We start from the raw sequence: 16,195 nt of genomic DNA, 5'->3' as shown, positions 1-16,195 counted from the left end.
CAAACACATACCGGAGCTGGCTTTGAACATTGCAACCATCGTGGAAAACTTCGTCAGTGCTCGATGGTCCCTATCTTGTCGATGGATTGCCAAAGGCTATCCATTCGGATTGGATTGCAAGGAGGTCAACAATCAAATACTTTGAAGGACAATGGATTTTCGGCAACTATGAATGCTCCAATCTCCGACGACATTTGCATACGAGCTTCTTTTTCACGAAAGTACCTTATGGTTTCTGCCTTAGGGTTACTAGTTCATACTCTAGCTAAGGTGTGTGATCCTCAATAAGATGTTTGGGTCGATGAACCACTGAGTTTTATCGTTGCTATGTAATTGGTGAATGTAAGTGTTATGTAACTACTAAAGCTCGCCAAAATGGCATTCCTAAAAAAATAAATAAAAGAAACTAAGATAATAATATTAAAAGCAACTAAAAAAATACTATTACAAGCATTATAAGCTACAGTACCAACAAACAATTGCAAAAAGAAAAGTTCAGTTTTATCCATACATGCACTTTTGTTTGTTTGTGTGCGGCGGGTCCCATGTGCAGCCTCACTTGCCAGGCACCACCCCTGGGCTGGGCTACTAGTATGCAGAGCCCATCCGTCCCAGTCCATACCATACCCAGAGTCGTCTTCTTCTTCCATCCAGCTGGGCGAGAGGCACGAGATCCGATCCGATCCGATCCGCCGGAACCCTAGCCAGGTCCACCACCATGGCGGCGACCCGCTCGCTCCTCCTCTGCGCCGCCGTCCTCCTCGCCGCCCTCTCCTGCACCTTCGCCGCCGACGCGCCCTTCCTCGTCGCGCACAAGAAGGTGGCCCTCTCCCGCCCCAAGCCCGGCGTCGAGCGCCTCGCCGTCTCCCTCGACCTCTACAACCAGGGATCCGCGTGAGTACTCCGACGTCCCATCCTACCTGCCTGCTATCCTGTGTTCCTCCTCACTTCGCGACGGCGATGGGGCCTGCTCTCTCCGCCAGATCGACGGGATCTGCGGCGGCCTTGGCCGGCAGCCGAGGGGATCGGCTCAGTTAATTGTGGTTTTAGCTCCTTCAGTTCACAATTCGGCGGTGGAATTCCGGCACCATCTCGTGGATCCTGACTAGTAACTGCTAGATCTAGCGTTTATAAATTATTATCCGTACAAAATGGTGACCCGATCCGTCGTTTTGTTGCTTGACCACGCGCCTGATTTAATTTGTCTAGGCAACCAACTAGCAAGGTAGAGTAGCCGCAGCCAATTTGTGAGCTTTTACAAGAGCTTCAGGCGTCCCATTGTTATTGAGCAAATCTGTCAATAGTAACACCAGGGTTTACACTTGGGAAAGTTGAAGCATCTATGTGGTGTTTAATAGTCATCAGTATGAGATGTCATAAAATGTTCTCGTTTGATTACCTAGACTAGAATAGAAGCTTATCCTTCTTATTTTGATGTATGTTGTAATCTCATGGTTTTACTGCTCTTGCTGGTTAGAACTAGTATATGTGCCAAGCACTTTTCCAGATAGATTGGTTCTAGCTTGTTAGATGTTTGCATCATGTACAGTAAAGTTTTAAAACTTACCAGATGGGTTTCCTTGATGTTCTCAAAACTGAGTTATTGCAATATCTTGTTTGCTCCTCAAAGTGCACATCCTATTTCCATGGACAAAAGTTTGATTCCTTTTTCTTGTTCAACTTACCTATTTGTATAATATGATGGCCAGTGAGTATCCATGTATTTTGCATAGTCTAATAAGGTATTGTTATTTTTGTGCAGAACTGCATATGATGTGGCCATTAATGATGACTCGTGGCCAAAGGAAGCATTTGAACTTGTCTCTGGAGAGGTCTCAAAGACTTTGGAAAGGCTTGAACCGTGAGTGCATTTCCATTTTGTAATGCATCTCTCTGCTTTTGGTGACTCCACTCCATTATGGTGTTATAGTAAACTGAACTTTTATCATTTGCACTTTTAGTGGTGCCACTGCTTCGCACGCGTTTGTATTGGAGAGCAAAACACAGGGCAGGTTCCAAGCTTCACCTGCTGTTATCAAGTACCGTGTTGCCACAAAGGCTGCACTTCAGGTATGATCCTCTACCCGTTCCGTATATTATTCACTAGTGTCTCAAATGATATACATTCGCTTGTTTGCGAGATCGCCTTGTTTGCTCATTAATTCACCAGTGTCAACGCCTCCTGCTAAACTCATAATTTTGTACGCTGTAGGAGGCCTACTCAACTCCCATCCTCCCCCTGGACATTCTTGCTGAAAGACCTCCAGTGAAGAAGTTTGAATGGGTAAGTGATCATGTGCATTTTCATTCTGGTAATATCTCCTTGGTGATTCTAATTTTTTCCATGCTATTTTGTGGGGTTGATACCCTTGCTCTGGATATCTCTGGATTTGCTCTCATGTGCTGTTCAGGCTAAGGTAATTTCATTTCATTTCTTCTCCATCGAAATAAGCTGCCATGATATTCCCTGGTGTGAGATTCTAAGAGACTGTCCATGTGCAGAAACTTGTTGCGAAGTATGGAGCACTGGTGTCCGTTGTTTCCTTCGTTCTGGGGTTCATCTACCTGGTCGCGAGCCCATCGAAATCTGCCGGCTCAAAGTCTGGCAAGAAGAGGCGCTGATCTATCATCCATGGTTCACCGTTTTGGTAGCTGGCCGTTTGCCTGGAGAGACCCTTGATAGCCGAGTCTGAGGTTACAACACCCCCATGGACTGTAATGTAATGGAGCGACTAGCAGCAAAATTGACACTATAATTTTGGTTAATTTCCGTTTTGTGTTGTCAGCGACTTAACCTGGAGGAGTAGATTTGGTGAAACTTAGAAACACTTTTGATTCTGTACTGTGTGGAGGACCAATGTGGTTGTGCATCCAATCATAGCCCCTGGTATCATATGGTTGTCGCTCCAAATGAAACCATAAAATCAGAATTTCTAAAAAATTAGATATTCCAAATGTAAACAGAGTCAGCAGGATTATAGCAACTTGTTGGAGCAAATAGCAAGAAGAATTTAGCTGACCGTAGTGAACAAATTGTAGGTTTGATGTGTTTTTGTTGTACACTCTGTTTTCACGGTGAATCAAAACATATGCCTGAAATTTTGACAAGTGAAATTTACAAGTCAAAGCAGCAGTGCAATGTTTGCACACGATCGAATAATGCATGTAAAAACTACTAATGCAGGGATTTGAAAACAGAGTAGTAGTAAATCAACATTTTTTCCCGTGTAATTGTCAAATAAAAACAGTCTGGAAAGCAATCACATCATAGTATCACAAGATAATGAACCATCTACTTGTTGAATGTCAATGCAGGCTTAGGCATTAAAAACCTTGAAATCAGAAACAAGTGTTTACTCAACAAATGACTTCATAAGATACTCAATGAGGAAGGTGTTTGGCACAAATTATTGCACAACAAATACCTGCATTCGAAAACGATATCGCAAGTTGATGTGAAGCCTACTGACTCACCATTGTGGAAGGGCTTGATGAAGGTCAAGTCTTCTTCTTCTTTTTTTTTTTTGCGGGAAATGAAGGTCAAGTCTTCCACAGCTGACTTCATTGTGAATTCCGCAGGTAGCCGAGCACGTGACTTTTCATGTGAATTCCATGACGGGTACCACTTCTGCCCACGAACCTGGTTAGCCACGCGAAATCGCTATTGGACCTCCGACAGATTTGCGCGTTGTGGACTACCACACCAAGCTTTGTGCCCAATATACGATCAGGAACAAGAGACCATCAATCACTTACTCATCACATGTGTCATGACCAGGTATGGCATGCTAGTATGCTACCCTATCCGCTTCGGGCAAGTCCGATTGGAAACCTACGACTAATGACAACTTACTCAATTGGTGTACTTCCAAAGTTGCACCTCAGACAGAATGATGCAATATCAGACCCATCGTAACAATGGTTTTCTGAGAGATCTAGAAACACTGCAATGTTGCGGTACTCGATGGTGCAACCCCCTCGGCCATGAAGACGATCTCCGACATGAAAAATGAGGGGACTGCTTGGGCATCTGTCGGCCTCCTCAGGGACAATCTGTGTGTATCCTTTCTAGATGCGTTGAGTGGGCATCTTGTTATGTAATACTTCATACCAACACCATGTTGGTGAGCGCGTCCTTGACACGTTGGTAATCCTTGTGTGGAGTTTGAAATGGCTTTCTAGCCCATTCTCTCTTTAATAGATGATACACACACTCGTGCGTATTCTTGATTTTTTTTTATTTGACTCATCCAACCCCTCTTCCCTGACATACCAACCTGCACCCAAAGGACCCACACACATGTGCCCTAGACCTACCGTCGACACCCACCCATGCCTCTTCACCTGTCGCCGCCCCATTCCCCCTACCGCCGCTGGCGGCTCTTCCTCCACTAGGTTTTGAGGTACGAGCTAGGTCTTACCCACATGTGGTCTGGGTTCAGTTTGTTGACATTCCCTAGATCCGCCTGAAGAAGGCCAATATGCAAAGACAATCTCATTCATGTCTGGAACACCAATATGCAAGTCAAGATATGTGGCATCCCGGCTTAATAGAATGATAGACTACTCATACAAGTAAGGTGCACCATCTTTTCCGGTGGCTTGCCTCCTAAGAACCTCCATGTTAAGCGTGGTCAGAAATTGCTTGTAATTGTACACGAATGAGGAAAAGGTGTGCAGGAAAGACCAATGTTGGTATATGGGTCCAATTTAGATCCTAGGTGGTAGCCAGGCATGATGATCTAGAACCGATGACTATGGCTAAAGCGTTACAGAATGGTATCAAAGATGACCCTCACGGTTAAACAGACGTGTGCAGGTCATGTGTGTGCACATGAGGTGTATGGCGCGTGTGGCACGCCATACCACAAGTCATGGCACATCTGTCGACACTGCACGTACAAACGTGTGCCAAGAGGGAATGTTCCCGCTGGGTCGCCGAGGACGTCAGATCCTTGTGTGTGTGTGTGGGTGGGGGGGGGGGGTATTGTAATATCATTGCTTAATAGGAATGATAGACTACTTGTATAAACAAAATGCATAATTTTTCTTTCCTGGAAGCTCATCTCCAAAGAATTTCCATAATAAGCGTGCTTACCCTGAGGTAATTTGAGGATGACCAACCGTGAAGTTGTTCATGTGTGCGCAAAAGTGAAGATAAAGTGCACAGGAAATACCTGTGTTGCTGTTAGGATGGTCTCACAAAGAACTTCCCCACCTGAATCTTTATAGATATAACCAGCGGGGCAGGCCCCAAGTTTTACAACACCAAGTAAAAGGCCAGAGGCCGGGCCTGAATTCTGAACCTCAAATGCAAAATGGCAATCTTGGTGCTCACCCTGCATGACAACACATCATCAGAGTGACAGTGTTGAGTGGACCATCTGCAGAGGCACATAGAGGCAAAGCTCCTGTCAGAGAAGGAGCTTCTGCGCTACAACGACGGCGAGAGCCCTGCGTTCGAGGTGGTCACGCTGCCCTGCAGCCTCGTCGCGGGTGACACGGTCCTCGGCCAGGTCTGAGAGACAGTGGAGAGCGCGGTGGCGCCGGTGACCAAGAAAGATCCCTACTTCTCGCTGCCGAGGATCCTGGGATCGGTGCCGCTAGTGCACGTCGACGACATCTGCGCCACGCTTCTCTTGTGCATGAAGCAGGAGCAAACAGGCAATTTTAAGAACTAGAAACACAATAACTAACATCTAATGAAATGCCAGACTATGTCACTGTCAGACACTCTGGCATTCACTCAAAAAATAACACAAGCAAGAACGAATCTCTCATCAGAACAGTTAGAGTACATTCTTGCTTCTTAACAATGGGAGCTGAAAGTCAAATTTACCTTGCTCCAGGAGAGCACATAGTTCAACTCGTTTATAACCAAAATACCTAAAACCCACTACAAGCAGCCACAAAAAGTATACCCGACGCAGTATGTTTCACACAAAGAGTAGGTGCCGCCTAGTGAAACTTACAAGTTACGACCAAATTACACACCAGGAAGCAGAGACTGAAGAAACAGCCTATGGAAGACACCAGAATAACATTTCAAAAATTTGAAATGCCTTTGCTTGAAGACCATTCGTGCATCGTAAGCATGCTGAAATTAAAGTGAACTTTCGGAGGCGAGGAGGAACATTAACAAAGTTCTAATGTCATAGGTTGGTACTCCACAGTTCAGAACATTAACAAGATGACCAATACATGATAATAAGCAAGCACCAAATGATGAGATCCCAGGTGTGAGCGTAACCATCCAAAATAAAATGTTCATGTGGTAGTACTAATAAGTAAGAAGAGCTGAGAACAAAAGATATGTTGTCAATCCAAAGGCATGCCGGACCAAGAGTCTTGACCATTCAGACATACCATGTCGAGAAGGAAGACTCCCTCGTCTTCTTCTTGAATCTCATGACAAAGAATTGGAACAATGATCTCTTCTCAACAGCCAATGGAAGAGACACAGAATAACATTTCAACAGCTAAAAATTTCTTCGCTCAAAGAGCATGGCCCAAGGAGTGCATCTGAACCATCCCAAAAATAGAGTAAATTTGAGAGGCGGAGAGGAACAATAATAAAGTTTTAATATCATAGATCAATACCCCATATTTCAGAACATTAACAAGACGTTCAACACATCATTATAAGTAAGAGCTATGGCGACCATCCAAACTGACATATTCTACTGGTAGTACTAGCAGAAACAGAAGACACCCTCTGAATCCAAAGGGCAAAGCAAACAAGAGTCTTGAACATTCAGACATGCTCTGTGGAGAATGGAGGTTCCTCATCTTCTCCTTGCATCCCGTGGGACGGAATTGGAATAACGCTCTCTTGGAGGCGGCACTGAGTAAGCGCCATACAATATTGACTCTTTCCAATGTTCACAATACCTAGGAACTTGCCATCAATGTCCCAGTGTAGCACATGTTTCTTATTAAACTTGATCAGCAGCTCACGCTCGTTGAGCACAGCCATATCATTGAACTCTTCAACCGTTGAATCAAGTGGTGTTTGCCTTATCTTTTTCTTTTTCAAAGTAGTTAAATAGAGCTGCCGTGATGCCTCCACCATTGATAGGTCAATCCGGTACTTGAAAACCCATATTTGAGCCTTGTAATCCTGCATCACCCAGACATCCATAATGGTAAAACTACGTGTCGAGCTGGCGCCCCATAAAGCAAGGGTCCCCTCCATGTGGAACAACTTCCTATTAGGGCACGACTGGGCGGGACTGCGGATGCACCGGAATGTCTCGGCTTGTGTGTCAAACACAATAATGTCTGCACCGCAGGCCCAAATGTCGCTGGCGCCATAAGGACACCAGTGCAGGCCGCCACAATGGTGGACTGATGGTGCATAATAGGACCAAGAGCACAGATCATTTAGTAATTTCTGTTCCGCGGAAGGTGGCAAAACTGCTGGCATTCTCACTCTGACCTGCCTTGGCTTGTTGGATCCCACTGTAATGATGTATAAACTGGGTTTAGATTGTGACCCTGGCTGTGAGTGCGAGACCCAGAGCACCCTGTACTCTCCAGTGGGATCGTGCCGGTAGAAACCGATCACAGAGTTGTAGTTCTCTGGTCCAACCTGAGGAAGCGGTAGGGGAACATGCTTGCTGATGGCTGGGTTGCAGATGTAAAATCGGAGTCCTCGGGAGACGATGAGGAAGCCATCACAGGCACCGTGGAGGAGTTCCTTCGAAGAGATTTCGGGGTCCCAGACGAAGGTCCAGAGCTGTTGAGGGGCGCCAGCGTCACGGAAGACGACAAGGCCGCTGGGCCGTGGTCTTCCGTCGATGATGGGACGTGACGGCTGGCAGCGGTGGTGTTCGAGCATGAATTCAGACGTGGAGGTGGCACTGTGCAACGACGTGCTGACGGCACGACAGCCGCCGAGATCCTTGGACGGCAACTGAGTGAGTATCTTGTCGATCATCTCCGCAGGCAGGTCCTCAAACAGGGTCGCGCCGCTCCTGTCCGGCATCGTGCTCTGTCAACTGAAAAGAAAGAAACGGCGAGCTTTAGCGCCCAAGAGGAAAAACCGCCTCCATGGGCATTGCGATAGTTCAATGCAAAAAAAAAAAAAAGGGGCATTGCGATAGTTTAGAGGTGGTGCTCCTACTTACAACAGTTGGTCTATTTCGTTGTCTGTATAAGACCTACAATTACGCAGAAACACAAAAGGCATACTGTACTTATTACTAGTACTCTATTAATCATCTGAATGTTATTCCAAAGCACTGGCCAGGGTGCCGGCAGTAGCGTCCAGCTACTCTCCTTATCGACACCACCGACGCAATGCAAGCGAGGGGGATTGGAACACTAAAATACTGAATCGATCTCAAATCAAAATAAAAAGGTACAGCTCTCTTAAAAGAGGAAAACAAACCGTCTTCAGTGCCCAGTGACCGCCTAAATTGACAGTCAGGAGAAATACACAGAGCACAATTAAATTGCTAGAGAGAGAGAGAGAGAGAGAGAGAGAGAACGATTACGGCGTGAAGGGAAACAGCAGCTCGGCGCGTCCGCGCCCAGGCTAGGAGGGGAGCTCGAGCTGGAAGCAATTGGCGCGTGGTCCGGAGGCGAACGCGCTCGATCCGGAAGCAATTGACGCGACGAGCAGCGGCCGCGAACTCGATCGATATGGATCCACTGAGGAGTGAGGAAAATAGTTAGGTCTTGCGATGGGGAATTTCTTCTGGTCGCAGTTAGCCAGTTACAGAAGAAGCGGAGAGATTGGCTCGGCCCGGCCGAGCATGGCAAGAAGGCCGTGGCCCAGGTGCTCCTACATGCCGCCTTCAGCGGTGGAGGGCGTCCCGCGTCCCTATGTCTAGCTTAAAAAGAATATATTTGAAAAAAAAATCTGAACATTTTCAAAACTTGTACATTTTTAAAACTATTTTTTGTCAAATATGAACTTTTTTAAAATATTTTTTAAACCCCTAAAAACTAAAGTAAAAATAAATAATAGAAAGTAAAAAAAGAAAAAACATAAATGAAAAAAAGGAGATAAAAAGAAAAACGAACAAAACATGGTGAGTAAAACCTGTCTACTTACAATAGTAGGTTTCCTTTTTACTAGTACCTCGACAAGCAAGGCATGCACCCGCCGCAGCTATCGACCTGCCTTTTTTGAAGACAAGTTTTGTTCAACAATCTCCCTCTCAACCTTGTCAAAAAAGGGGCTTGATTTTGATGATTCCCACCTTGTGGCGCAACTCCCAGAAACAAACACGACCAAGGACCTCGGTTAGGATGTCCGCCTTTTGCTTGCTGGTCCTGATGAACTCTATGTCCACCGTCTCCTTCTCGATAGAATCATGTATGTGAAGGAAATATGCCCTAGAGGCAATAATAAAGTTGTTATTTATATTTCCTTATATTATGAAAAATGTTTATTATTCATGCTAGAATTGTACTAACCGGAAACTTAGTACATGTGTGAATACATAGACAAAACAGAGTGTCCCCAGTATGCCTCTACTTGACTAGCTCGTTAATCAAAGATGGTTATGTTTCCTGACCATAGACATGTGTTGTCATTTGATGAACGAGATCACATCATTAGAGAATGATGTGATGTACAAGACCCATCTGTTAGCTTAGCATAATGATCGTTTAGATTTATTGATATTGCTTTCATCATGACTTATACATGTTCCTCTGACTATGAGATTATGCAACTCCTGAATACCGGAGGAACACCTTGTGTGCTATCAAACCTCACAACGTAACTGGATGATTATAAGATGCTCTACAGATGTCTCGAAAGTGTTTGTTGGGTTGGCATAGATCGAGATTAGGATTTGTCATTCCGTGTATCGGAGAAGTATCTCTGGCCCTCTCGGTAATGCACATCACTATAAGCCTTGCAAGCAATGTGACTAATGAGTAGTCACGGGATGATGCATTATGGTACGAGTAAAGAGACTTGCCGGTAACACGATTGAACTAGGTATGATGATATCGACGATCGAATCTCGGGCAAGTAACATACCGATGACAAAGGGAACAATGTATGTTGTTATGCGGTTTGACCGATAAAGATCTTCGTAGAATATGTAGGAGCCAATATGAGCATACATGTTCCGTTATTGGTTATTGACCGGAGATGGGCAGCGATGTACCGCTCCCTGGCGTGCGCTAGATGGGCCTCGCGCCGGCCCAGCGCGCCTAAGCCGGCCTGCTCGCTAGGCCGCCGCCAACCTCCCTCACTGACCGGGCCGAGCCCATGGTGAGGCCACCCCGCCAACGCCCCTCTTTTTTTCCCCTGCTGTTGGGCTGCCCAGATTCGGCCCGATAAGGTTTTTTTTCCTGTTTTGCGATTTTGCTAATTATCCAGAGACTGCAGTTTTGCAGGAAACCCCCTAAGCTTCATGCATTTAATAACTTCTCAACCGTGCATCGGATCTAAATAATTTATATACGTAACTTGACTAGAATTTTATCTAGTTTCATAATATCCAACTTTCATCCATGTTTAAAATGCTGTTTGTTTAAATTTGTTTAAATAACTTGCTAAAATGCTTTATTTCATAACTAAATAACCGTAGCTCCGAATTAAATAATCTTTATACGTAAATGTTGGGTTTCGTAGTAATTTCAAAAAATTTCCTACGCACGCGCAAGATCATGTGATGCATAGCAACGAGAGGGGAGAGTGTTGTCTACGTACCCACGCAGACCGACTGCGGAAGCATGGACGTAACGTAAAGGAAGTAGTCGTACGTCTTCCCGATCCGACCGATCAAGCACCGAAACTACGGCACCTCTGAGTTCGAGCACACGTTCAGCTCGATGACGATCCCCGGACTCCGATCGAGCAAAGTGTCGGGGAAGAGTTCTGTCAGCACGACGGCGTGGTGACGATCTTGATATACTACAGCAGCAGGGCTTCGCCTAAACTCCGCTACAGTATTATCGAGGATTATGGTGGCTGGGGGCACCGCACACGGCTAAGGAATAGATCACGTGGATCAACTTGTTGTGTCTTTGGTGCTAGCCCTGCCCCTCTATTTATATGTTGAGCCCCGGGGTCGAAACTTGGAGCAAAAGCCTCCTCAAAGTCGGTTTTGCCCGAAAGGCAAGAGTCCCACTCGGACTCCAGGACCAAACGCCACAATCCTTGGCGTCTGGCCCAGACGCCATGGGCCTCGGCGTCTGGCCCAGGGCCAGACGCCAGGGTCTCCGGCGTTTGGCCCCCTGGCCTCCGCAAAACTCCTTTTGCACCGACCTAAAGCCTCATGGGCTTGACCCCTTGGCCTAACCATATCATCCAATATATGAATCTTTACGTCTTGACCATTTCGAGACTCCTTGTCATGTCCCCGATCTCATCCGGGACTCCGAACTCCTTCGGTACATCAAAACATGTAAACTCATAATATAACTATCATCGTAACCTTAAGCGTGCGGACCCTACGGGTTCGAGAACAATGTAGACATGACCGAGACACGTTTCCGGTCAATAACCAATAGCGGGACCTGGATGCCCATATTGGCTCCTACATATTCTACGAAGATCTTTATCGGTCAGACCGCATAACAACATACGTTGTTCCCTTTGTCATCGGTATGTTACTTGCCCGAGATTCGATCGTCGGTATTCCTGTACCTAGTTCAATCTCGTTACCGGCAAGTCTCTTTACTCGTTCTGTAATACATCATCCCGCAACTAACTCATTTAGTTGCAATGCTTGCAAGGCTTAAGTGATGTGCATTACCGAGAGGGCCCAGAGATACCTCTCCGACAATCGGAGTGACAAAACCTAATCTCGAAATACGCCAACCCAACATGTACCTTTGGAGACACCTGTAGTACTCCTTTATAATCACCCAGTTACGTTGTGACGTTTGGTAGTACCCAAAGTGTTCCTCCGGTAAACGGGAGTTGCATAATCTCATAGTTATAGGAACATGTATAAGTCATGAAGAAAGCAATAGCAACATACTAAACGATCGGGTGCTAAGCTAATGGAATGGGTCATGTCAATCAGATCATTCACTTAATGATGTGATCCCGTTAATCAAATAACAACTCATTGTTCATGGTTAGGAAACATAACCATCTTTGATTAACGAGCTAGTCAAGTAGAGGCATACTAGTGACACTTTGTTTTTCTATGTATTCACACATGTATTATGTTTCCGGTTAATACAATTCTAGCATGAATAATAAACATTTATCATGATATAAGGAAATAAATAATAACTTTATTATTGCCTCTAGGGCATATTTCCTTCAGTCTCCCACTTGCACTAGAGTCAATAATCTAGTTCACATCGCTATGTGATTAACACCAATAGTTCACATCTTTATGTGATTGGTTCACTTCTCCATGTGACTAACACCCAAAGGGTTTACTAGATTCAATAATCTAGTTCACATCGCTATGTGATTAACACCCAAAGAGTGATCATGTTTTGCTTGTGAGAAAAATTTAGTCAACGGGCCTGCCAAATTCAGATCCGTATGTATTTTGCAAAATTCTATGTCTACAATGCTCTGCACAGAGCTACTCTAGCTAATTGCTCCCACTTTTAATATGTATCCAGATTGAGACTTAGAATCATCTGGATCAGTGTCAAAGACTTGCATTAATCCTTTTACGACGAACCTTTTGTCACGTCCATAATCGAGAAACATATCCTTATTTCACTAAGGATAATTCTGACCGCTGTCTAGTGATCTACTCCTAGATCACTATTGTACTCCCTTGCCAAATCAGTGCAGGGTATACAATAGATCTGGTACACAGCATGACATACTTTATAGAACCTATGGCCAATGCATAGGGAATGACTTTCATTCTCTTTCTATCTTCTGTCGTGGTCTGGCTTTGAGTCTTACTCAACTTCACACCTTGTAATACAGGCAAGAACTCTTTCTTTGACTGCTCCATTTTGAACTACTTCAAAATCTTGTCAAGGTATGTACTCATTGAAAAAACTTATCAAGCGTCTTGATCTATCTCTATAGATCTTGAAGCTCAATATGTAAGCAGCTTCACCGAAGTCTTTCTTTGAAAAACTCCTTTCAAACACTCCTTTATGCTTTACAGAATAATTCTACATTATTTCCGATCAACAATATGTCATTCACATATACTTATCAGAAATGCTGTAGTGCTCCCACTCACTTTCTTGTAAATACAGGCTTCACCGCAAGTCTGTATACAGGCTTCAACTCATCAAAGCGTATATTCCAACTCCGAGATGCTTGCACCAGTTCACAGATGGATTGCTGGAGCTTGCACATTTTGTTAGCATCTTTCGAATTGACAAAAACCTTCTGGTTGCATCATATACAACTCTTCTTTAATAAATCCATTAAGGAATGCAATTTTGTTTATCCTTTTGCCAGATTTCATAAAATGCGGCAATTACTAACATGATTCAGACAGATTCAAGCATAGATACGAGTGAGAAGCTCTCATCGTAATCAACACCTTGAACTTGTCGAAAAAACCTTTTGTGACAATTCTAGCTTTGTAGATAGTAACACTACTATCAGCGTCCGTCTTCCTCTTGAAGATCCATTTATTCTCAATTGCTTGCCGATCATCGGGCAAGTCAACCAAAGTCCAAACTTTGTTCTCATACATGGATCATATCTCAGACTTCATGGCCTCAAACCATTTTGCGGAATCTGGGCTCATCATCGCTTCCTCATAGTTCGTAGGTTCGTCATAGTCAAGTAACATGACCTCCAGAACAGGATTACCGTACCACTCTGGTGCGGATCTCACTCTGGTTTACCTACGAGATTCGGTAGTAACTTGATCTGAAGTTACATGATCATCATCATTAGCTTCCTCACTAATTGGTGTAGTAGTCACAAGAACAGATTTTTGTGATGAACTACTTTCCAATAAGGGAGAAGGTACAATTACCTTATCAAGTTTTCTACTTTCCTCCCACTCACTTCTTTCGAGAGAAACTCCTTCTCTGGAAAGGATCCATTCTTGGCAACGAATATCTTGCCTTCAGATCTATGATAGAAGGTGTACCCAACCTTTTCTTTTGGGTATCCTATGAAGACGCACTTCTCCGATTTGAGTTTGAGCTTATCAGGATGAAACTTTTTCATATAAGCATCGCAACCCTAAACTTTAAGAAACGACGACTTTGGTTTCTTGCCAAACCATAGTTCATACGGTGTCGTCTCAACAGATTTAGATGGTGCCCTTTTAACGTGAATGCAACTGTCTCTAATGCATAACCCCAAAACGATAGTGGTAGATCGGTAAGAGACATCATAGATTGCACTATATCCAATAAAGTACGGTTATGACGTTCGGACACACCATTATGCTGTGGTATTCCATGTGGCGTGAGTAGTGAAACTATTTCACATTGTTTTAATTGAAGGCCAAACTCGTAACTCAAATATTTTACCTCTGCGATCATATCGTAGAAACTTTTTATTTTCTTGCCACGATGATTTTCTATTTCACTCTGAAATTCTTTGAACTTTTCAAATGTTTCAGACTTATGTTTCATCAAGTAGATATACCCATATCTGCTCAAATCATCTGTGAAGTTCAGAAAATAACGATACTTGCCATGAGCCTTAACACTCATCGGACCGCATACATCAGTATGTATTATTTCCAATAAGTCAGTTGCTCGCTCCGGAGAACGGAGTCTTAGTCATCTTGCCCATGAGGCATGGTTCGCAAGCATCAAGTGATTCCAAAAGCCCATCAGCATAGAGTTTCTTCATGCGCTTTACACCAATATGGCCTAAACGGCAGTGCTACAAATAAGTTGCACTATCATTATTAACTTTGCATCTTTTGGTTTCAATATTATGATTATGTGTATCACTACGATCGAGATCCAACGAACTATTTTCATTGGGTGTGTAACCATATAAGGTTTTATTCATGTAAACAGAACAACAATTTGTTCTCTTACTTAAATGAATAACCGTATTACAATAAACATGATCAAATCATATTCATGCTTAACGCAAACACCAAATAACACTTATTCAGGTTCAATACTAATCCCGAAAGTATAGGGAGTGTGCGATGATGATCATATCAATCGTCACTTCACCCTTAACTAGTCTTTGTTTATTCTGCAACTCCCGTTTTTCGAGTTACTAATCTTAGCAGCTGAACTAGTATCAAATACTGAGGGGTTGCTATAAACACTAGTAAAGTACACATCAATAACATGTATATCAAATATACTTATGTTCACTTTGCCATCCTTCTTATCTGCCAATCACTTGGGGTAGTTCCGCTTCCAGTGACCAGTCCCTTTGCAGTAGAAACACTTAGTCTCAGGCTTAGGACCATACTTGGGCTTCTTCACTTGAGCAGCAACTTGCTTGCTGTTCTTCTTGAAGTTCCCCTTCTTCCCTCTGCCCTTTTTCTTGAAACTAATGGTCTTGTCTACCATCAACACTTGATGTTTTTCTCAATTTCTACCTTCGTCAATTTCCGCATTACGAAGAGCTTGGGAATCGTTTCCGTTATCCCTTGCATATCATAGTTCATCACGAAGTTCTACTAACTTGGTGATGGTGACTAGAGAATTCTGTCAATCACTATCTTATCTGGAAGATTAACTCCCACTTGATTCAAGCGATTGTAGTACTCAGACAATCTGAGCATATGCTCACTAGTTGAGCGATTCTCCTCCATCTTTTAGCTATAGAACTTGTTGGAGACTTCATATCTCCCAACTCGGGTATTTGCTTGAAATATTAACTTCAACTCCTGGAACATCTCATATGCTCCATGACGTTCAAAACGTCTTTGAAGTCCCGATTCTAAGCCATTAAGCATGGTGCACTAAACTATCAAGTAGTCATCATATTGAGCTAGCCAAACGTTCATAACGTCTGCATCTGCTCCTGCAATAGGTCCGTCACCTAGCGGTGCATCAAGGACATAATTCTTCTGTGCAGCAATGAGGATAAACCTCATATCACGGATCCAATCCGCATCATTGCTACTAACATCTTTCAACACAATTTTCTCTAGCAACATATCAAAATAAACATATGAAAGCAACAACGCGAGCTATTGATCTACAACATAGATATGCTAATACTACCAGGACTAAGTTCATGATAAATTAAAGTTCAGTTAATCAAATTAATTAAAGAACTCCCACTTAGATAAACATCCCTCTAATCCTCTAAGTGATTACGTGATCCAAATCAACTAAACCATAA

At 43.7% G+C, this 16,195-nt stretch overlaps 2 protein-coding genes across 3 annotated transcripts; one reads left to right on the top strand and one right to left on the bottom strand.

Moving 5' to 3' along the window:
* The first annotated feature begins 595 nt into the window (after positions 1 to 595).
* Positions 596 to 2,893, top strand: LOC123060204 (translocon-associated protein subunit beta). Of its 2 annotated transcripts, XM_044482793.1 has the most exons (6): positions 596 to 894; positions 1,763 to 1,861; positions 1,962 to 2,070; positions 2,213 to 2,284; positions 2,412 to 2,417; positions 2,503 to 2,893. In XM_044482793.1, exons 1-6 carry the CDS (start codon positions 719 to 721, stop codon positions 2,620 to 2,622), a joined length of 582 nt encoding a protein of 193 aa, XP_044338728.1. In that variant the 5' UTR covers positions 596 to 718; the 3' UTR covers positions 2,623 to 2,893. The 2 variants fall into 2 exon arrangements, with proteins under 2 accessions (XP_044338728.1, XP_044338727.1); XM_044482792.1 differs by lacking the exon at positions 2,503 to 2,893 and having other exon boundaries at positions 2,213 to 2,417.
* Positions 2,894 to 6,563: 3,670 nt separating this feature from the next.
* LOC123060203 (F-box protein At5g18160) lies at positions 6,564 to 8,730 on the bottom strand. The gene is made up of 2 exons (XM_044482790.1): positions 8,499 to 8,730; positions 6,564 to 8,000 (listed from the first exon to the last, which is right to left on the bottom strand). Exon 2 carries the CDS (start codon positions 7,985 to 7,987, stop codon positions 6,755 to 6,757), a length of 1,233 nt encoding a protein of 410 aa, XP_044338725.1. The 5' UTR covers positions 7,988 to 8,000; positions 8,499 to 8,730; the 3' UTR covers positions 6,564 to 6,754.
* Positions 8,731 to 16,195: the final 7,465 nt, after the last annotated feature.

The sequence above is a fragment of the Triticum aestivum genome, chromosome 3A, assembly GCF_018294505.1.
Source record: "Triticum aestivum cultivar Chinese Spring chromosome 3A, IWGSC CS RefSeq v2.1, whole genome shotgun sequence".
In the NCBI taxonomy this organism is placed as follows: Eukaryota; Viridiplantae; Streptophyta; class Magnoliopsida; order Poales; family Poaceae; genus Triticum; species Triticum aestivum.
The sequence above is the reverse complement of the archived record's forward strand: the minus strand, read 5'-3'. Positions and strand labels throughout refer to the sequence as shown.

Bases quoted from the DNA above. Each gene is read 5' to 3' on its own strand.
- LOC123060204 (XM_044482792.1), top strand. From the start codon at position 719: ATGGCGGCGACCCGCTCGCTCCTCCTCTGCGCCGCCGTCCTCCTCGCC. The intron at 895-1,762 runs GTGAGTACTCCG...ATTTTTGTGCAG, and splicing joins CTCTACAACCAGGGATCCGC to AACTGCATATGATGTGGCCA. The intron at 2,071-2,212 runs GTATGATCCTCT...TGTACGCTGTAG, and splicing joins CCACAAAGGCTGCACTTCAG to GAGGCCTACTCAACTCCCAT.
- LOC123060203 (XM_044482790.1), bottom strand. From the start codon at position 7,987: ATGCCGGACAGGAGCGGCGCGACCCTGTTTGAGGACCTGCCTGCGGAG.